This window comes from Hippopotamus amphibius, chromosome 3 (assembly GCF_030028045.1).
Source record: "Hippopotamus amphibius kiboko isolate mHipAmp2 chromosome 3, mHipAmp2.hap2, whole genome shotgun sequence".
Classification (NCBI taxonomy): Eukaryota; Metazoa; Chordata; class Mammalia; order Artiodactyla; family Hippopotamidae; genus Hippopotamus; species Hippopotamus amphibius.
Window position 1 is genome coordinate 19,181,068 of NC_080188.1, and position 22,891 is coordinate 19,203,958.

The 22,891-nt window shown below is 35.6% G+C and overlaps 1 protein-coding gene and 1 non-coding gene across 5 annotated transcripts in view; one reads left to right on the plus strand and one right to left on the minus strand.

The window, feature by feature from the left end:
• The window catches only part of UBE2K (ubiquitin conjugating enzyme E2 K), a 62,481-nt gene that overhangs the window by 15,555 nt on the left and 24,035 nt on the right, over positions 1-22,891 (plus strand). The window contains exons 1-3 of one of the 4 annotated variants that reach the window (XM_057727496.1): positions 16,144-16,169; positions 16,837-16,872; positions 18,915-19,008. In XM_057727496.1, coding sequence (XP_057583479.1) covers positions 16,167-16,169; positions 16,837-16,872; positions 18,915-19,008 — 133 coding nt within the window. In that variant the 5' untranslated portion in view covers positions 16,144-16,166. Of the gene's footprint in view, positions 1-7,578; positions 7,630-16,143; positions 16,170-16,836; positions 16,873-18,914; positions 19,009-22,891 lie in introns of those variants that run through there. The other 3 variants (XM_057727494.1, XM_057727497.1, XM_057727495.1) reach the window with 3 other exon arrangements.
• LOC130850542 (U6 spliceosomal RNA) lies at positions 9,970-10,076 on the minus strand. Its single transcript, XR_009052915.1, has one exon. It is a non-coding gene; the product is annotated as a U6 spliceosomal RNA (small nuclear RNA).

Genomic DNA, 22,891 nt, shown 5'->3' on the forward strand with positions numbered 1-22,891 from the left:
TTTTATGTTTTTTATTCACAATGGTTTCATAATCGCTTCTTGGTTTAAGGTAGGCTAGGAAATGTTTGTTAGCTGAGCACATCGCTCCCTAATTAAAATTAGGATTTTATTAGGAAGGAGAAAGGAAATTTGTTAGGCACTTGCCATATGGGGTTGAGGATAGGAGACAGGAATGAACTTAGGAAGATCATTTAGAAAGCCTTTCTAGGTAGCCTAGGCAAGACATGATTATAGTTGGGGTTAGGGTTAGGGTGGAATAGAGGGAGCTTAAGAGAATTGTTTGGGTTATGTTTTAAGAGTAGAGTCATCAGAGCTTGCTGATGATATAGAGAAATAGTGAAGAAGCTGGAAAAACACCTAGATTTTTGTCTTTTGCAGCTAGATAGATGGTGGTGCTAATTTCTGAGTTGAAAAAGAGTGGGAAGAGCACACTGAAGGTTGGGGAAGGTACGAATTTTGCTTTGTTCTTGTTAGGTTTTAAGATGCGGAAGTAACAAGCAGTTGATTATGTGAGTCTGGAGGTCAGATCTGAAGAGAGATTTGGGCATCTTAGATATAGATGGTAGAATTTGAAGCTTACACTGGATGACTTAACTCGAGGAGAATTTGGTTAGAAAAGGAGGAGTCTAGGACAAAATCTGGTTTTTGTCCTGGGTCCCTAGCACATGTTGAAGTTGAATTGATAAGAACCAACAAAGAAGAGCATGGTGTCAGTTGAAGCCAAAAGAAGACAGAGTTCCAAGAAGACGGTGGTCAGCTTTGTCATGGTGCTTAATAGGAGAGGTGACCATTGAATTTGCAGCGTGATGATCATTGGTGACCTTGACTGGAATATTTTCATTGAAATGGTGAGCGTGTCTTATTGGAGTGGATTGTTAAGAGGAATTAGATTAGGAACTGGCAACTATGGTCAGCTTTTTAAAGGAATTTTGCTTTGGCAGGAAAAGAGAGGAGGGGGAGCTGGAGAAGACTTTGGCTTCAGAGATCTTTAAAAAAATTTCTAGTAGATATTAGAATATGTTTGTATGTTGATGGTTGGGAGAAATTGATGATGCTAGAGAAAGGAGGAGTAATTGAAGGTGCAAAGTCCTTGAGAAGAACATAAGTGGAAGAATTAATCTTTAATAGGAGCAGAGGCACTTAGGGCAATGTTAAGTTTCCGTTTGGGATTTGTGGTTTTCACTTGAACATCAGACCCCTTAATGGTAGTTGTTCCCTGCCCCCTCTGCCAGCAGTGCTACTTGGGACAGGCACAGGAAGTTTTGTGTTTTTTTTGTTTGTTTGTTTTTTCAGATAATTGGGGTATGAGTTCAGTTAACATTAGGGCTTTGCCATAAAAGTACACAACAGAAAGAAAAGTATCAAGGTTGTCAAGAGTATTTGCAAGGGAGTGATTATAATGAATGCCCAAGGAATCTAAACTGGTTAAGGAGGACGTGAGGACGTTAAAGATAATTGATAATGAGGGAGAGTTGGGGAGAGTGGTTCTGTTTTGATGAAGCCAGCTAATAGCTGGGTTTGGAGTACCAAAGTGAAGTTATTTATTTAATCCACGGAGGTTGGGAATCTGAGAAACTTGAAATGGATTTTGGAGAAGGTGCAGATTTAGGTGATGACAAAATCAGGGGTATGATTATGGGGATAAGAGCTTACAGTCTATTAATATTTGTCAGGAACATAGGCAATCCTTATCCTGTCTCCTTGCTTTTCTATGAGAATTGAGAAGAAGTGTACAAAGATGACAAAGTAGGCAACAGTCTCTCATCAACCATAGATAGCTGTTGGTGTTAACATCCTTTTAATCAAATCAGGATCTTTGTATACTGTTTTATATCTTTTTTTCCTATTAATATATCTTGTGGGTTTTTTTGGGGGGCACTAAATATTCTTATTAACTATTTAGTGTTTAACTTGAGTATTAGAATTAAATAGTATTTAGATATTTAATATTTAGTACTACCTGACTAAACCGTCCTTTTGTTGAACATTTATAAGTTGTTTCTGTTTTTTTCCCACTATATATATGTATGTATATGTATATATATACTGAAAGGAATATCTTTATGTAATACTTTTATCTGAGTTTATTTCCCTAAGATAGATTCCTGGAAGAAAATTACAGGTCATACTATCTAAACTTATGATCAAGGTGCCTTCTAGAAAGGTTATTGTAAATTGCTCTAGCACTGGCACTGCAGTTCATTTTATCATACCATATTCTCACCATTAATACTTTTGTTTTTTAAGTTAGCAACATTAACTGTCCCATTTTATGTTTATTTTATTTAACTTTTTTTCTTTTTGGAAAAGCATTTGAGTTTATTTAGATAAGCATTTGACCAAGCCACTCAACTTGAGCAAGTTCTATGTACTAGACATTCTATGGGCAAGTGGCAGAAAAAATTTTTTTAAAAAATTAATTCTTTTTATTAAGAAAATTTTCAAGTGGAAAAGTTGAAAGAACAGTATACTTCTGTCATCACTACCTAGATTCAACAATTGTTAATGCTGCTGTTATGAAGATAATTCACTACCAAAAGCTGAATATGCATCTCTGAATAACATTCTTTTACATAATGACAGTATCATTATTCTACCTAAGAAAATTAATTCCTTAGTATCTAACATTCATATTTTCCTGTATCTCCCCAGTTACTTAAAAGATATCTTTTCTGTTTTGTTTGTTTTTGTTTTGTTTTCTTTGAAGCAGGATCCATTTAAGGTTTACACATTGCATATGAATGTAAATTTTTTGTTTATTTGGGTGTTTTTTGGCTTTCGGGATCTTAGTTCCCCGACTAGGGGTTGAACCCTAGTATTGGCAGTGAAAGCACTGAGTCCTAGCCAGGAAATTCCCTGAATGTAGTTTTTAGTCTTTTAAAATTTATGATGATTCTCCTGGACACACATCCATTTTTAATCATGAAGGTTTTCTCATGGTGATTATTTTAACTTGTATTTCTTGTAAACTGGGAATTTAGGTATAAAAGTTTGATTAGATTATCAGGTTAAACATTTTTGGCAAGACTCCAAGTGTAATGTTGGTACTTCATATTGAATCATGTTAATATATGTGTAGTATCTGGTTTTCTCACTGTTCATGATGTCAGGTCACTTGTGTAAATCACTTGGTTAAGGTGGGAGCCACAAGATCTCTTTGTGAAGATATATTTTATTCCTTTTGCAGTTAACAAGTAAACTGAAGTTAATACTTTGGTCCTTTGCAAATATCTTACTCTTTAACATCCTTTTACCTGATAAGGATCATCATCCATTGATTTTCCTAATTGTCAACTTTATGTGTACTTAGCTAGAATTCTTCTAGAAAGAAGAGCTTTCTGTCATTAACTGGGATGAAAATTACTCATTATCAGAGTAAAGATTTGGTATAATAGTCACCTACGATTTTCCCCTTTCTCTGTTTTAATCAGTGTGTGGATGTCTTAGCCCATGTTGCCACAGCAGAATACCATAGACTGGGTGGCATAAACAACAGAAATTAATTTTCTCACAGTTCTGGAGGCAAGGGACTTCAAGTCATAGCTTTGAAAGTAATTTGAGATTGGTCTCTGTTTGAAATTCTTGTGATTGAAATACATTTATGCAAAATAAATTTGTCTGTGTTTGATTTTATAAAAGAGTTTGTGTTTAGGTGGAAGGATTACTTTAAGTGGTAGCAGTGATGGCAGATATTCTTGTCCTTTCCCTTTTTTAAGGAACGTATAGTTTGGCCTCAACTTTTTTTTTTAACAAATTCAATAAAGATATTATTATTTTTTAAATTTATTTATTTTGTTGGCTGCGTTGGGTCTTCATTGCTGCGCACAGGTTTTCTCTCTAGTTGTGGCGATCGGGAGCTACTCTTTGTTGTGGTGTGCAGGCTTCTCATTGTGGTGCCTTCTCTTGTGGGATATGGGCTCTAGGTGCGTGGGCTCAGTAGTTGCAGCCTATGGGCTCAGTAGTTGTGGCTCACAGGCTCTAGGGTACACGGGCTTCAGAAGTTGTGGCTCGCAGGTTCTAGAGCGCACACTCAGTAGTTGTGGTGCAGTGGCTTAGTTACTCCCTGGCATGTGGAATCTTCCCGGACCAAGGCTCGAACCCATGTCCCCTGCATTGGCAGGTGGATTCTTAACCACTGCGCCACCAGGGAAGTCCCTGCCTCAACTTTAGATATATATCCTTTGTCAAATTAAGATCTGTATTTGTCAAATTAAGGCATATCCAAATACCTTTTTGATAAAGTTTTCATGGACTTGGATTCTTGAATTCTTGGTCATAGTGAATAGTACTTTAAATTTGTTATGATATGTAAACCAAGACTTTGTTGAGAATTGTGTATCTTTTTAGTGAGACTATCCTATATTTATTCAGAATTGTGCTGGCTAAGTTTGGGGGATCAAAGCCATTATTTGTCCTATAAAATGTGTTTGTAATCATCCTGTCCCTTTCATTGTTTTGAAACAGTGTGGGATCATTTCTTGTAAAGTGTCATGTGTGTTTGAGAACCAGGTGGCTTTTTAGAGAGTGGTTGCTAAATTTTTGTCAGTTTAGATAGTTAAAAAAATCTCTTGGGATTTCCCTGGCGGTCCAGTGGTTAAGACTTTGCCTTCCAATGCAGGGGGTGCTGGTTCAGTCCCTAGTTGGGGAGCTAAGATCCCACATGCCTTGTGGCCAAAAATCCAAAACATAAAACAGAAGCAATATTATAACAAATTCAATAAAGATTTCAAAAATGGTCCACTTCAAAAAAAAAAAAACTTTTATTACATACATTTCATTTATTATTTATGATCTGTTTGTAATATGTAGTAAACACAGGATATAGTTTATCTCTCTGTCTTTTTTTGAGGGGGGTGGTTATCTCATTTTTTAGTTTCTTTTTCCTGCCTTTAGTTTACTTATATTGTATTTTATCAATTGAGCCCATGACTTTTATTTTATTTCATTGAGTCACTGGTTCCATTGTTTTTCTTCCTCTTTTGTTTGATTCAGTCCTCTAGTTTTTTATTTCTTTTTTTCCTTTTTGCTGTCAGTACTTTGAACCCTTTAAAATTCCTTCTTAAATTTTCTTAGGTGATATAGGAGTTTGGAGGGTTTTAAAAAAAAAGCTGTTTTAAATTACTTAAGGGTACAGGGTCTCATTAAAAATTTTCAATCAGAAAAATATACAGCTTTTCCTTCCTTCTCTCAATCCTAATCCTCTCTTTCAGAGGGAAGCTTTAACAACTTTTTCTATGTGTTTACATATTCAGAAAACATGGGAACTTCTAGTTTGTTGACTGAAAAAAAAAAAAAGCATAACCTAGAAGTTGAGAATTGTTTTATTTGGCAGGTTTTCTGAGGACTTAAGCATGGAAGACAGCCTCTCAGATTGCTTCTGAGGAACTGGTCCGAAGAGCTAGGGGGGAGCCGGGACTTATAGGAGTTTTCCAACAAAAACCAGGTAGTCGGAACATCAAAAGATTACTGTTAATTAAAGAAAACCAGACATCTTGAGGTAATGAATTTAGCACTTTTCTATGTATGGGAAGATGCGAGAGTCTGGACTCATTGAAATAATTCCTTTGATATGCACCTTAACTATCTAAGGCCTGTATGTAGCCTGCTTTTTTCCCGTACTGAATCCCCTCAGGGTGCCCAGTCAAGACTGGCTGCAGTGGCTGAATGTTAGATGGCTGCAACATCCTTTGTTTACTGATATGGCAAGCATTATTTTTCGTCTACAAGTTTATGAACTTTCATAAACACAAACAAGAGTATAGACAGACTAAAAATATTGTAGTTCTGTGTGATAGATGTAAAGGAAAGCTTAAGACTTGTGAACAAAGAGATCTGAGAACAGCCTTCTGACACCTGATTAGTTTGTAAATCAGAGAGTTTTATATAGTCCTTTGGATTTTGATGAGAATGCCATTAAATTTGATTAATAAAAATTTAAAATATATTAAAATAAATTTTTATTTTTGACCTTGTAATGTTTTATTATGATATTTCTGAACAGATTACTTGAGTATTTTTAAATGGCTGTGTACTGACTTAGCTTTAAAAAAAATTACCCTGTGGTATGGACATGTTGAATACATTGCCAGTTTTATTTACCAAATTAGTTTGTGTTCCCCTAGGAGATGCTCACTTATTTTGTGAAAATGTGGATATTTGATGATCTGGCTTTTTTTTTTTTTTCCCTCTTTAAAGTTATCTTAGTGTGCCTGCAAGGAAATGTTGAGGTCTGTGATTAAAATTGTATTTACTTACTTTTTGTATTTCTGCTTGTTTTTTTGATGTTGGCCAAACAAATATAACAGTGTTTTTGATGTGCTTATTGTTTCTCAGTGCTTTTTATTTAAAACAATTTTTTTAATGTCCTTTTTTAAGAATTAATTTATTGGCTGCATTGGGTGTTTGTTGCTGTGCACGGGCTTTCTCTAGCTGCATCGAGCAGGGGCTGCTCTTCGTTGCTGTGTGCGGGCTTCTCATTGCCATGGCTTCTCTTGTTGCAGAACACAGGCTCTAGGCTTTCGGGCTTCAGTAGTTGCAGCAGTTGGGCTCAGTAGTTGTGGCTTGAGCTTAGTTGCTCCTCAGCATGTGGGATCTTCCCTGACCAGGGCTCGAACGCATCTCCCCTGCATTGGCAGGTGGATTCTTAACCACTGTGTCACCAGGGAAGTCCAAGGATGTTTTTTATCTTGCGTTTTCTTTATTTGGGAATTTTAAAGCTATCTAGGTTATTTTGTCTCTTTAGCTTCACATATAAATGCCTTTCATTTCTCCAGTTGTCTCAAAAACATACAAGAGCTGTTTTTCATTTTTACAATCTTGTTAGTTTTTATTCTGCAAATTTGTATAGTTGGTAATCATAGTATAAATCTTTTATTTTTTCCTTATATATCATGAATATTTTTCAATATTTAGTACTCATTTTTTAATTTAAAGACTTTAAAAAGAAATAATAGTCTTAGGTTCACAGCAAAATTGAGAGGAACATACAAAGATTTCCCATATACCTCCTGCCCCCTCACATGCATAGCCTCCGCCATTATCAACATCCCCCTCCAACATATATGTACATTTGTTACAATGGATGACTCTACATTGATACATCATAATCACCTGAAGTCCATAGTTTACCTTAGGGTTCACTCTTGGTGTTGTTTATTCTGAGTTTGGACAAATGCATAATGACATGTATTTATCATTATAGCATCATACAGAGTATTTTCACTGCCCTAAAAATCCTCCGTGCTCTGCCTGATCATCCCTCCCATTCCCAAACCACTGGCAACCACTGATCTTTTAACTGTCTGCATAGTTTTGCTTTTCCAGAATGTTATAGAGTTGGGATTGTATAATATATAGCCTTTTCAGATTGGCTTGTTACACTTAGTAATATATATTTTTCTCCGTATTTCTTCATAGTTTGATAACTATTTTTATTGCTTTATAATATTTCATTTTCTGGATGTAACAGCTTATTTATCCATTCACCTGCTAAAAGACATCTTGTTGACTTCCAGGTTTTGGCAATCATGAATAAAGCTGCTATAAACATCTGTGTGCAGGTTTTTGTGTGGACATAAGTTTTCAGATCCCTTTGGTAAATACCAAGGAGTGTGATTGCTGAATCCTATGGTAAGAGTATGTTTAGTTTTTTAAGAAACTGCCAATTTGTTTTCCACAGTGGCTGTATAATTTTGTATTCCCACTAGCAATGAATGAGAGTACTTGTACCTCTTGCTCCACAACCTTGTCAGCATTTGCTCTTGTCAGTGTGCTGGATTTGGGCCGTTCTAATAGGTGTGTAGTGGTATCTTACTTTAATTTGCATTCCCCCATGACTTGACTGGAGTGTCTTTTCATATGCTTATTTGTCATCTGTGTGTCTTCTTTGGTGACCCGTAGGTCTGTGACCCATTTTTAAATTACTTTGTTTGTTTTCTTATTGTTGAAGTTTGAGTTCTTTGTGTATTTTGGATAACAGTCCTTTATTGGCTATTTCTTTTGCAGGGATATAGTCTCTCAGTTTGTGGCTTTGGTGCCTTTGATGTCATATCTTAAAAAATCATAGTCATACCCATGCTTTATATTTTTATGTCTTACATTTATGTTTGTGATCCATTTTGAGTTAATTTTTGTGAAGGATGTAAGGTCTGTGTTTAGGTGTTTTTTGTTTGTTTGTTTGTTTTGGGGATCTTAGTTCGCAGACCAGGGATTCTACCCAGGCCGTGGCAGTGAAAGCTGTGAAAGCTGGAATCCTAACCACTAGGCCACCAAGGAACTCCCTGCATGTGTATATCTGTTTCAGCACTGTTGTTGAAAAGACTGTCTTTGCTCCATTGTATTGCCTTTGCTCTTTTGTTGAAAATCAGTTGAGTGTATTTATGTGGGTCTATTTCTGGGCTGTCTATTCTGTTGCATTGATTTATTTGTTAATGCTTTGCGAGCCAATACAACATTGTCTTGAAGTCTGTAAGTTTATAAAGTCTTGAAATTGGGTAGTGTCAGTCCTTCATTTTTTTGGTTCTTCTTTGATATCATTCATCAGAGCTTTGTAGTTTTCCTCATATAGTTCTTGTACATATTTTGTTAGATTTATACCTAAGTATTTCTTTTCCTTTCTTTCTTTCTTTTTTTTTTTCCTTTGGTGCTATGTAAGTGGATTAGTGTTAATATAGTATATTTTTCTCCATCCCTTTACTTTCTTTTTCAAAATTGTGATATTATAAAATACACATAAAAGTAACTGTCTTAAACATTCACATTGCCGTGCATCCACTCTCCAGAATATTTTCATCTTGCAAAAGTAAAAGTCTATATCATACAGTGAATAGTGACGCCCTTTTCCTCTTTACCCCCAACCCCTGGCAACTACCATTTTACTTTGACTCTGTAAGTAGAATCATAAAGTATTTATCTTTTTGTGACTGACTTATTTCGCTTAGCATACTGTCCTCAAGGTGCATCCATGTTTTAGCCTGTGTCTAATTTCTTTCCTTTTTAGGGCTGAATAATATTCCATTGTATGTATATACCACATTTTGTTTATTTATTCATTTGACAGCAGACACTTGGGTTCTTCCACCTTTTGGAACCCTCATTCATTATTTTTTGAATAATGCTGTCATGAACATGAGTTCAGATTTCCTTATTTGAGACCCTGCTGCAGTTATTTTGAGTATGTACCTAGAAGTGGAATTGCTGGATCACATGGTAATTCTGTTTTCAATTTTTTGGTGAATCATACTGTTTTCCATTGTGGCTGTACCATTTTATATTCCCACCAGCAGTGCACAGGGTTCCAGTTTCTTCACATCCTTGCCAACACTTGTTATTGCCAATTTTTTTTAAGCTCTTTATTGGAGTATAATTGCTTTATACTGTTGTACCAGTTTCTGCTGTACAACAAAGTGAATCAGCTGTATTTATACACATATCCCCATATCCCCTCCCTCCCGTGACTCCTGCCACCCTCCCTATCCCACCCCTCTAAGTCATCACCAGTCATCGAGTTGATCTCCCTATGTTATGCAGCAGCTTCCCACTAGCTAGCTATTTTACATTTGGTAGTGTATGTATGTCAGTGCTACTGTCTCACTTCGTCCCAGCTTCCCCTTTGCCCCCCACCCTGTGTCCTCATGTCCGTTCTCTACATCTGCATCTTTATTCTTGCCCTGTCACTGGGTTCATCAGTGCTATTTTTTTAGATTCCATATATACGAGTTAGCATACAGTATTTGTTTTTCTCTTTCTGGCTTACTTTGCTCTGTATGACAGACTCTAGGTCCATCCACTTTACTACAAATAGCTCAATTTCATTCCTTTTTATGTCTGAGTAATATTCCATTGTATATATGTGCCACATCTTTATCCATTCATCTGTTGCTGGGCATTTAGGATGCTTCCATGTCTTGGTTATTGTAAATAGTGCTGCAATGAACATTGTGATACGTTTCCTTTTGGATTATGGTTTTCAAAAATATGGAACGCTTCACGAATTTGTGTGTCATCCTTGTGCGGGGACCATGCTGATCTTCTCTGTATCGTTCCAATTTTAGTACATATGCTGCCAAAGCGAGCACTCCAATTTTTTTGATAGTGGCTATCTCAACGGATGTGAGGTAGTATCTCATCGTAGTTTTGATTTGCATTTTCCCAGTGATACTTATGTAGTGATGTTGAGCAATTTTTTATGCACTTGATGGCCATTTATATATCTTGTGCAGAAATATCTGTTCAGGTACTTTGCCGTTTTTAAATTAGGCTGGGGGATCTTCCCAGACCAGGGTTCGAAGGCATCTCCCCTGCATTGGCAGGCGTATTCTAAACCACTGTGCCACCAGGGAAGCCCACCATCCTTATTTTTAACTTCTCACTCTAGCATAACTGTCCTGTGAGAATTTAAACATACTGTTTAATGACTGTGCTGTAAAGAAAACCAACCTTCTGCCCTCTTTCTTCATCCAAATTACTGCTTTATTTCTCACTTCCCCCTTTATAGCCAATATTTGGAAGAGTTCTCTCTAATCATGCTCTCCATTCCCTCACCTTTCATGGACTACCCAGTTGCAGTTGGTGCTTTTATCTTTTCACTTTGCAAAGACCTCCCTGCTGCTCAGCCCTTTTAAAGTATTTTGGAACAAAATACATGTGTATGTGTACATATGCGTACACATATATGTGTATGTGTTTAAAATAATTTTCAAACAGCAGCATCGTCTCCCATTTACCTCAGATCCTTAGTTCTCTGTTTTCCTAACTTAAGGGACCCACCATTGTCAGTTCCTTGTTTTCGGAAGTTTGTGTGTGTACACGTTCAGGGCTTTCACTGTGCAGAAGATAATTTTTGCTTTGTGCATTCTTAAGAGTAATGTATTTAAGTCTAAAGTCTTTTTGAGTAAGTGTAAAATAAAAATTCTAAATGGTAAATATTGTGTCATAGTGTAAATAAATGGTGGTGTGTTTTTATTATTGGCAAACACCAGGGCATCCTATAATTGATGGTGTCTTAAAAGTCATTGAAATAGAATGTATATGCCTTGGCTCCTGCATCCTCTTTGAAACCAGACTTTGCTGATTGTTAGTTGTGTGTGATCTCTTTTTGTCTTAGTTTGTGGTGAGCAGGGGCTACTATTCATTGCGGTGCACAGACTTTTCATTGTGGTGGCTTCTCTTGTTGAGGAGCACAGGCTCTAGGTGCGTTGGCTTCAGTAGTTGTGGCACGTGGGCTCAGTAGTTGTGGCACACGGGCTTAGTTGCTTGGCGGCATGTGGCATCTTCTCAGAGCAGGGATGGAAACTGTCCCCTGCATTGGCAGGTGGATTCTAAGCCACTGGCCACCAGGGAAGTCCCTCCTACTTCTCTTAATTCATCTACTTCTCTTCATCTCAGTGGACTTTCTAATCACTCTTGTTGGATTCCTAACCTTTTTCTCTGTATCTACTTTCATCTCCCTCCAGGCATTTCCCTCCCACTACTACAGCCAGGTTGTCCACCCAAATCTGTTTCTCATGTCACAACTTTTTTTCTTGTTCTTCATGACCTTGCATAATCTGGCTCCTACCTACTTTCTGCTCTTTTATTCCATGTATTCTAGTCACATTGGTGGCTTTTCAATTCCTAAACATGCTAAACCCTTCCTTGCCTCTGTTTTGGCACAGGATGAACTTTGTGCCTGAAATGCTGTGATTGGCTTTACCTAAGTTAAATCTTTAATGGTGGTTTCCTAAGGCAATCCTCTTATCATGACTCTCATGGTATCCTGTACTTCTTTTAAAAATTATAAAATTTGTTGTTTAATACCTTAGAATGAAACCTCAATTTATGGGGATAGGGTGGCTTAAAGAATATTTCTGGTTGATGATTTCACCACTAGAACCTGTTTGCCTTGCAAATAGTGGGTACTCAGTAAATATTCATGAAATTAGTAGGTTCAAAACTTTAATTATTCTGTGTTCTAGATTGAGTGAAGTGTGATGACAAAAGTCCAGAAAGTAAAATTTTAATGGCACACTGTTGCTCTAATTGGAGAGGCTATTATTTCCTGGTTCTCTGGAGCTGCCCTGTCCAATACGGTACCCATTAGTTATGTGTGACTTTTGTCCTTCAAGTTTTAAAAAATTACACTTTTTAAAAGTGTATAATTCAGTGGTTTTTAGTATATTCACAAGGTTGTTGCAGCTATTACCAGTATCCAGTTCCAGAACATTCTCATCAGTGCAAAAAGAATCTCTGTACCCATTAAGAGATCCTTCCTATTTCCCCCTCCTCCCTGAGACACCAATATTTTACTTTCTATTTCTGTGGATTTGCCTATCAAATGTGGCTTTAGAACACTTGAAGTGTGACCATTGCAAATTGAAGTGTGCTGTAATTGTAAATTAGACACTGGATCTTGAAGACTTAGTATTATAAAATGTGAAGTATCTCAGAAATTTGAGTTTTGATTACATGTTAAAATGATAGTTTTTAATATATTGCAGATAAATATTAAAAGTAACTTCTGTTTCCTTTTACTCTTTTTAATGTGATTGCTAGAAAATTTAAAAAATACATATGTGGAACACACTCACACCATACACAAAAATAAACTCAAAATGGCTCAAAGACTTTAAATATGAGACATGACATCATAAAACTCCTAGAAGAGAACATAGGCAAAACGTTCTCTGACGTAAATCTTACCAATGTTTTTTTAGGTCAGTCTCCCAAGGCAATGGAAGTAAAAGCAAAAATAAACAAACTTATAAGCTTTTGCACAGCAAAGGAAACCTAAATAAAATGAAAAGACAACCTGTGGACTGGGAGAAAATATTTGCAAATGATGCGGCCAACAAGGGCTTAATTTCCAAAATATACAAACAGCTCATACAGCTCAGTAACAAAAAAACCAAACAACCCAATCAAAAAATGGACAGAAAACCTAAATAGACATTTCTCTAAAGAAAACATACAGATGACCAGTGGGCACATGAAACAATGCTTAATGTCGTTAATTATTAGAGAAGTGCAAATCAAAACTACAACGAGGGGACCTCCTAGGTGGTGCAGTGGTTAAGAATCTGCCTGCCAATGCAGGGGACATGGGTTTGATTCCTACTCCAGGAAGATCCCACATGCCACAGAGCAGCTAAGCCTGTGTGCCACAACTACGGAGCCTGTGCTCTAGAGCTCATGAGTCACAACTGTTGAGCCCGTGTGCTGCAACTCCTGAAGCCCATGTGCCTAGAGTCTGTGCTCTGCAACAAGAGAAGCCACCACAGTGAGGAGCGGTGGCTATACCACAATGAAGAGTAGCCCCCGCTCACCGCAACTAGAGAGAGCCCGTGTGCAGCAACGAAGACCGAGCGCAGCCAATTAATTAATTAATTAATTTAAAGAAGTACAATGAGGTATTACCTCCCACCCGTCTGAATGGCTATCATTAACTAAAAAGTCTACAAATTATAAATGGTGGAGAGGGTGTGGAGAAAAGGGAACCCTCCAATAGTATTGGTGGGAATGTAAATTGGTGCAACTACTATGGAAAACAGTATGGAGGGTCCTTCAAAAACTAAAAATAGAGTTACCATATGATCCAGCAATCCCACTTCTGGACGTCTATCCAGACAAAACTATAATGCAGAAATAAACATGCATCCCAGTATTCATAGCAGCACTATTTACTATAGCCAAGACATGGAAGCAGCCTTAATGTTCATCAACAGATGAATGGATGAACAAGATACGCAGACATACACACTTAATGGAATACTAGTCAGCCATGAAAATAATGTAATAATGCCATTTGCAACAGCATGGATGGACCTAGAGATTATCATAGTAAATCAGACAGAAAGACAAATGTCATATTATATAACTTACATGTGGAACCTAAAGAAATGATACAAATGGGGAGTTCCCTGGTGGTCCAGTGGTTAGGACTCAGGTGACCTGGTTTCAAGCCCTAGTCAGGGAGCTAAGATCCCACAAGTGGCATGGCATGGCACCTCCCAAAAACACAGGTGGAAATGAACTTATTTACAAAATAGAAACAGACTTAACAGACATAGAAAACAAACATGGTTACCAAAGGGGAAGGAGGTGCAGAAGGGATAAACATCTATATATAAAATAGATAACAAAGTCCTACTGTTTAGCACAGGGAACTATATTAAATATTCTGTAATAAACCATAATGGAACAGAATATGAAAAAGTACTTACATGGAGACTTACCTGGTGGTCCAGTGGCTAAGACTTCGTGCTCCCAATGTAGGGGGCCCAGGTTTGATTGCTGGTCAGGGAACTAGATCCCACATGCCACAACCAAGAGTTCACATGCTGCAACTAAAGATCCCACATGCTGCAACTAAGACCCTACACAGCCAAATAAATAAATATTTAAAAAAGAGATGTATATATATAACTGAATCACTTTGTCGTACACCAGAAGCTAACACAACATTGCAAATCAACTATACTTAAAATTTTTTTTAAATTTCTTTTTTGGGGCTGTATTGGGTCTTTGCTGCTCACGGGCTTTCTCTAGTTGCAGCGAGCAAGGGCTACTCTTGGTTGCGGTGCACTGACTTTTTTTGCATTGTGGTGGCTTCTCGTTATGGAGCATGGGTGCTGGGTGCTTGAGCTTCAGTAGTTGCAGCACACGGGCTCAGTAGTTGTGGCTCACAGGCTCTAGAGTGCAGGCTCAGTAGTTGTGGCACACGTGCTTAGTTGCTCTGTGGCATGCGGGATCTTCCTGGAGCAGGGATTGAACTTGTGTTCCCCCTGCATTGGCATGTGGATTCTTAACCACTGTGCAACCAGGTCCCAATCAACTATAGTTCAGTTTAAAAAAAAATACGATCACTTATGAATAGTTGGAAAAAAATAAAGTACATTTGTGGCTTATGTTATATTTCTGTTGATAGCACTGGTCTAGAATTTGTTTTTAGTAAGGACCACAAATGTGTCCCCATGGCCTCAGTTTCCCACTTTTCTTCTAGTCTCTTAGTTTCCATGTCAGCCTTGCTTTGGAAATGTGACATGCCCCAAGCTTCAGGTTTAACTGCTTAGAAGGTAGAGATGTTTTTTCTTGAGCCCTAGAATAGTAGGGGAAACATAAGTCGTTTATGTTAAATTATGAGAAAATAATGGCAACTGTGAAACCTTTGAAGCCTCATTTCCAACAAATTAGGAAAAAGGGAATTTCACATTTATTTACATGGTAATAATGAGCAATGTTCCTGAATTTTGGTAGTTGTGATTTGACTAGGAAACAAATTAATAGTTTTTTTTTTTAATAGCATATGAGAATTATCTGTAACTTTAGAGGTCATTTAGAATTATATTTGCTTATCTGAAATTTGGTTTTAAATTATATTTCAGAAAACTTTTTCCAGAATAAATAGAAGAGAGGCTAATGTGATAAAGTATGCCTTTAAAGTACAGTATTTTCTTTAGGTAGACGTTTTTGGCTCCAACATCATTATCAAAAGTTAACATATTACAGTGTTAAGTGGCTACCATACATTCAGCACTTACTGTTTGACAGGCATTAATACTGCATTCATTAAATTCCCTCATGAACTGTACGTGGTAGGTCTATTATAACCCCCGATTGACTGAGGATGAAACTGAGGTATGCAGTGCTTCGTTAATTTGCTCAACGTCACGTAGCTAGTAAGTTTTAAACAAGTTAAACAACAGTAGCTTATACTTACTGCTTTCATGATAAAATCTATCAATTTTTAGTTTTTTCTAGGAGAATGTAAGCTCCAAGTGGGCAGGGACTTAGTTTTGTCACTTAGTTGTTTCACTGACGCTTGAGATTGCTTTTTGGTATGTAGTAGATCCCAGGAATTATTTGGGAGAATTTTGTGATGATGATGTTGTTAGTTCATCAAGAGACTTGACCTTGAGAATCTACTGGAATTGTTTTAAATTCTGCACTGTTGCTTTTTAGCAATTATGTTTGTTTATTTACCATTTCCAAATTAACTTCAGCATTATGTACTGTTTTGCATACTTTATGCATGTTATATCTTAATAAAATAGTTTAAAAATTGTATACTAGGAGCTGTAGCTTCTGTTCATCTCTTTTCCTTTTATGCGTTGGAGCCACAAGGAAATTTAAGGAAAATCAAGACTACCTTATGTCCCACTGTGTGTTTAGATGAGTTGGGAGAAGAAAGTATGGTAAAGCAAACTTTCCAGCTGTTCTCAGAAAAATAGTATAGTGATAAAACAATTCAAGGTTTCATCCAAAAGCCTCAGTCTGCCTGGTTTTCTCATTCATTAGAATTGAAAACACATTATTTATTTTTAGAAATTACAATTTCCATTCTTAGTTTGGAAGCAGACCTGTGAAATAAATTTTATAAAATAGGTCTTTGAAATCAAAGTTTTTTGTAATTAATATTGTTAGGGGAAGGGTAACTATGCTGCTTCTATCCAGGAAGTTTTCATTTGATTCTGAGTTGTATTCTCATTTTACAATAATAAAATTGTGAGTTAGATGGTAAGTGACAACATGAATTAACATCACTAGTAAGTGGCAGAACTGGGAATCAGCTCACATCTGTCTGACTCCAAAGGCCATGATTTTTAAAAATACTGTCTGTCATTTTGCTATTTTCCATTTTTTCCCCTTACGGGTCTTGAGTCTTAAAATAGGATTTTAAGTTAGTGTGGGCAGTGGAATTGGAGTTTTGAGTTGTGGAAATACTGGATGTTTGAATTAAAGTATGGGTGTAATGAAGAATAATTGTTTCATGATGGAAAAATTAAGCTGTGAAAAATCTTTTGCCTTTAACATTGCATTTTCTTTTTATCTTTGGTTGTCTGGATAAAAACCCTACTGTAGAACATAGAATACTTCTTTACGGTGGGATTCATCATGGTAATTGTATTTTCTTGAGTTTTTTAGTAAATTTTTCATACATGAATAGTGTACTTTCCCTACAGTGAAAAAACCCACTTTTCTCTGAATTATAATTTCAGGGGAATGAGGACAGAAATAAGGACAGAGGTATAAAAATTAATAATTGTTTAACATTTTACTAATCAGACAGTTGGGGGCAATCTAGAAGGCAGCTTTTCTGATTTGTTACTTCTTTCTACCCTTCCCCAAACTTTAGTGTAATAGTGTCCTTTAATATTCTGCCACTTAGGTTATTTACCTCTTTTGGGGAAGGGGGTATTATGGGAAGCTATAGAGAACCGTGAAAGCATTCGTGATTTGCAAGATTCGGTTACTCTTATTTCCCTTAGAAATCTTAGGAGAGAAAAATAGATGTCTGTAAGTTATACTTTTGGCTTCTTAAATTGGTCAGTGAACATCTGATGCCTGTGATTTTCATTTTAACGTTATTCATTCCTGTGCTTACTGGACAAAGTATCTTACCATTACTAAAACTATACATTTCATCCTCTTCTGCAAATAGCAAGGATGATGATGAATGAATTTTTTAGGGCACAGGAAGAAGTTCCCCATTATGCATATTTATAATTAAATTTAATTTGGGGGTAAAATTATCTTCAGACAATTATGAAATACTTTAATCCCAAGTGTAAAAAAAGGTTATGACATAAACCAGTACTAGTTAAAATGCATAAAGTAAATTTTTTAATCCTGTGTTCTTAGTAAAAGATAAACTAAATTAGGAGTCATATGAAATCTTTAAAATTTGGGTTTTAAGTTATATATTTTTTCTGTACTTATCATTCAGTACTGAGCTATATATAGTATAGAAAAAGTGAAAATGATGGTATCTTCTATTGGGGATAGAGGGAGTAAGTCAAGGACCTTAAAACAATAATTCTTGCACTGTTCCATCCAGTAAGCAAGTTTAAGAAGGTAGGTTCAAAAGCAAAAATTGACTTTTGAAATCTTGCGGGGCTTTCTTTCATAAGAGTACATGTCTCTCTTAGGTATAAAGTGTAAAGTACAAAATAAGTAGATGTAGATAAGTACATATAAAAATCCTAACCAAAATAATGAAAGCAAAACTTTGTATGTTAAGGATTTATGTTTTTAAAAAATTGAGAAAAGGGGTAGATCATTGTGTTAGGTGAAAAGACCAGTAAGATACTGGTGTAGGTTACAAAATCTAAGTGGAGAGCCCATTTGCGGGGATACTTGTGAGCATTAAAGTGAATCCCACTGGAGGGTTTCCTGAATTATGATCACCGTTTACTATGAGAATGTATTGTTAAAGGTTATTGAGAGACTGAAGTGATAATATTGACATGATGGTACTTTGAGAGGTATAAAGTATAGAATAAGTAGATGTAGATAAATATATAAAAATCTGTTTTGAAAAATAAGTAATTGCCATTGAAGTAAACTAAGCAAGAAAACAGATTGAAGAAGGCAGATTCTGGTGAGGCAATTAGGCTTCAGGAATTTTTGTGGAAAGGGATTTTAATTAGACACTTAGAGCTTTCATCATCCTGGTTGATGGTTTAATATTTCAGTTAACCTAAACATCTAGAAATTTAAGTGAGAGCTTATAGCCTAAGTAGTTTTTAATGACCCTGAATTTTCTGTTGTTCGGCTAGAACCCATGTAGCCCAGGGGTATCGAATTGCAGTGTTCACCTACAGATGAGTAAAATTATCAGTTTGTACCTAACACACATGAACTCAGCAAATATAAACATTTCTCTAAACATTCCTATAAAGTCAACAAGACATTGTACTGTTGTTCAAAGTGGTGTTATATCATTAAAAACATTGCAGTTAAAATTTATTAGTATTTTTGTTTAGAATATTCTTCAAATTGGCTAATTACGTTCTAGAAAAGCACAGACTGTTAATTTTACTAGAACAGATAAGCTTATGAAAGAGCGGGTTTCAAAATTTTTTGTAGGTAGTACTTTAATACAAATAGGCTTATTTCTTGCTGATATAACTAACATTTATTTTCTGTTTATTTTTAAGACGAGCAAAAATCAAATTAAAGTAGATCTTGTAGATGAGAATTTTACAGAATTAAGAGGAGAAATAGCAGGACCTCCAGACACACCATATGAAGGCAAGTACTTTTTTCTGTATCAAAATATTGTGCGTATTAGAACTTGTCTGAAACATTAAATCAGAATAATCTTAAGCATTTATAAGCTACTTGGAAGGTAACTTCATTTGGCTTAAGGATATATACAGCAGTTTAATAAATTTAGATAACTTACTAGACTGATTTTTCTTACTGAATTTTAGTTAATTTTTTTCTTTGCTCAAATTGGTTTAGTAGAGCCAAGTTACAGGTTATATTAAGTTAGAATTTAACAGTATAAAACATCTAGCATGTTAAGCCTTTAACTTAAATGGACTCTCAGTTACCCTTCATATGGTATCTGTAAACAAGCCTTGCCTTAAATTTATGACTTATAAGATGTTCATTTCTAAAGAAAAGCTTCTCTCCCCTCTTTGTCATTTAGCATGTAATTTACTCATATGTCTTCATACAGGCTGTATTCCAAATATTTAATTGTCTTTATTCAGGAAAGCTTTGAGTGATTGTTTTAAGACATATAGAAAGGAGGCAGCTTTGCTGAACTCTGTGTTCACAAACTAAGTCTTCAGCTACTTGAGACCATGGAATTGGGTAGTAAGATACAGAAAGAAGCTTTATAGCTTTTTATTCCCTCATTAAGCAGATCTTCAGTAGTGAATGTTACTGTAAATTTGGGTTATATAGCATAACCAAGATTCTTGCATATAATAGGCATTCAAATATTTGTTTAATAGACATCATGTCACGGAATTTGTAGTAGTAGCACATATTGAGTTCTTACCATAAGAAGTTTACGTGTATTTTCTCATTCAATCCTTATAACAAATCTCACGAGGTAAGTACGGTTGTCACTGTTTCATAGATGAAGAAACTTAAGTTCAGGAAAGTTAAGTAACTTGGCTAAGACATCTAAGCGGCACAGCTGGGATTTGAGTCCCAGTAGCCTTTGACTCCAAAGCCTGTGTTTCTAATCACTTTCTGCTCTTGAATAAGTCAGTATTGATTGAATATTGGAAGTGGTGGTTTGTCTCCTTTGAATGTAGTGGTTCTGTAATTCTGTAATGAACAGTTACCCAAAAATTTTCAGAAAAATTCAGTGTTCTAGGCTTTTTTTCTGTTTTCATTCACATTTTTAAAGACCCTAGAATGTCTTTAGCATATTCTGCCAAGTCTTAAGTAAAATTTTATTTTCTGTTTATAGTTCATATGAGCCACTTCTAGACTTATTAATTTTTTGTATTGCTTTATGAGTGCCTCCTACATGCCAGGCCTCATCTGGATGCTTTCATGGATGCTATTCATTTAGTCCTTTCGACAGTTGTTAGATGGAGAAGAGATCTTTAGTTATCTTATAAAAATCAAGTTTGTCCTTAATAGCAGATATTGTTTGTAATGATACACTAGCTTCTTCTTGAAGGCATACATTATAAATATTCTTGAATTACTTTTTTAGGTTGTTTAGATGTATTTTTAAAAGACAGTAGGGCAGTAGCATTATTACCCTGGAGCTCTTCCGGTAAATTGATATTTATAAATGAGATCTCCTGAACTAGGCAGAATGTTTATTACCTTCTTAGCAATGCTTAATAAAGGTACATGAATTTTTAAAAAATTGGACAATACACAGTTACTTGTAGGATGATTAGGTCATAACTATACCACATTCATTAGTTAGAAACAAGTTTGGTCATTTTTAAGTGCTTATTTCTGTTGAGGCCACTAAATGAGACATTAATGTTTGATAAGATTAATTTCAATATGCTTCTTGGGTATATATTTGGAGTAGATTAACTTAAATTGTATTCTTTTTATCACAAAACTATTGAAGAGAAGTTGTTCATTTTGTTTAAGAAAAGCATCATTCAAGGGCATAAGCTTACATACTTTTGAAATATGAACAGGGGTAAAATACTTTGATAATATTTACCTCAGGGCTCTTGCTAAATTTTGAGGTTTGTTTGTTTTTTTTAAATAATCTCAATAGCCAGGGCAAAAGTTTACATGTGGAATGTTAAATTGTTAATAACCATCATTAAGAAATCTGGCAACTATTTTATGTAGTGTTAAAAGTAATCAGATTGAGTTAAAATGGCCATATTGTAAATGTTAACTCAGTTTTCTTCTTTTGCCTTAATGGCTCAGTGGCAAAGGAACAATTTAGTTCTTGAGCCTTTCTGCGTAAGAGTTGTTTTATGGACTCATTCTTGGTATTAAAAAAAAAAAAATCTCATCCCTTCCCCATCTTCCCTTTGGATTAAATTTAAAAAGGTTATAAACGGTTAGTATTAAAAGCTGTTCTTCAAGAAGTAAATGTTTTATAGTGAAAGCTGTTAGGATAATAATACTGTAGTTATCATAAAGCTCTCTTAGTTGTGTTGCTCTGATATATATCAAATAATGCTGTGGTTAATGCTGTATCGATTATATAGTGAAGTTGTCAAATAACGCAAGACAGCATATTGATAGCATATGGAGTAGAAATAGGATTTGGGGGACTCTAGGGTTCAGCATTATTTATATAGTATTTCAAGGCTCTTAACACTGCTCCTAAGAGATTGTTTTGGACATTCAAGAAGGAAAAACTTTATATGAAAGGTTATAGAGATAGTAATTTGGAATTTAATGCAAAAATTAAGATTCATAGGAAGGAAAACGAAGAATGTACACATTACTCAGGCCAAATTTATTATACCTATATTTGAAGCTAGCATTTATAACTGAACATAAACAGTTATCTCTGTATACACAAATATTTCCTGAGGTACTCTTCTCTTACCTGTCTTTTTTGTTTCTTTTGTTTTGACTTCTTTCCTTTATATTTCACTGCTGCCGTGTGCTCTGGGCTTCAGGCATCTTGTTCGACTTGTATATCAGTCAGTATGGGATTCTATTAAAAAGAATAAGCAAGAAGAAAAGAATGGGAACCAAAAGGGGCTTGAAGAAAGTGGTACCAAGTGAATTGCTCTTTTGTTTTTTTCTCAGACCCACATTCATCTATTCCTACCAGTGGAGGAAATGGTAGGATATACTGAGAATTTAGTGTACAGAATTTGGAAGTCATTAGTGTTCCTAGTGCACACTGTTTTTGTTTTATTACATTTTATTATGGAAATTTTCAGATATATACAGAAGGCAGTATAATGAAACCTCCATGTGCTCATCAGCCAGCTTTAATAACTATCAATTCATGGCCAGTCTTTGATCTGATTCATCCCTTGATTATTTTGAAGCAAATCCCAGGCATAGTTTCATATATAAATATTTCACTGGCACAGTTTATTTGCTGTATTTTGGAATGGTAAATATTCTATGTTAATGGATCATAAAATCTTAGAATTGGAAGGTTCCTTAGAATTAGGGTTCAAATCCAGTCTGCCATCCAGTGCAAGACTCCCCTGAAGAGTTCCCTGAGAGAAGTTATCCTCCCCCTTTAATATCCTAGTTATGGGAAGCTAGATGAACTTCTAAAAAATACCTGTTTAGCTGCTAGTTGCTCAAGATAACTTGAGACCAAAATGGAATGTTGCCTGCTGTTTCTGTGTTATTGGTTAGAACAATCTCTTTGTAAAGTTTTGCATTTTGTATACCCATTTAGAGGAAGAGACTAGGTTTTTGTCTTTATACCTACCTCTTATCTTATTGTTAAATTTTGTTTTTTAAATTTTAACCAGAAATGTTGGCATTTAATTTAATGTCCCAAATTAAAAGTTTGGGACATTTTTGCATTTGAGAGAACCAGCTTAGAAGTAGATTTTTTTCAGTTTTTCCCATAATCTATGTATGCTTTTTCTCTGTACTATTTATGCCTTTATACTTCTCTACCTTCTTTCTTCTTTTCCATTTTTCTTTCCATTTTTTCCTGTTATTTAGCAAGTCTTATCAGTGTGGACTAGAGGAAACAAAA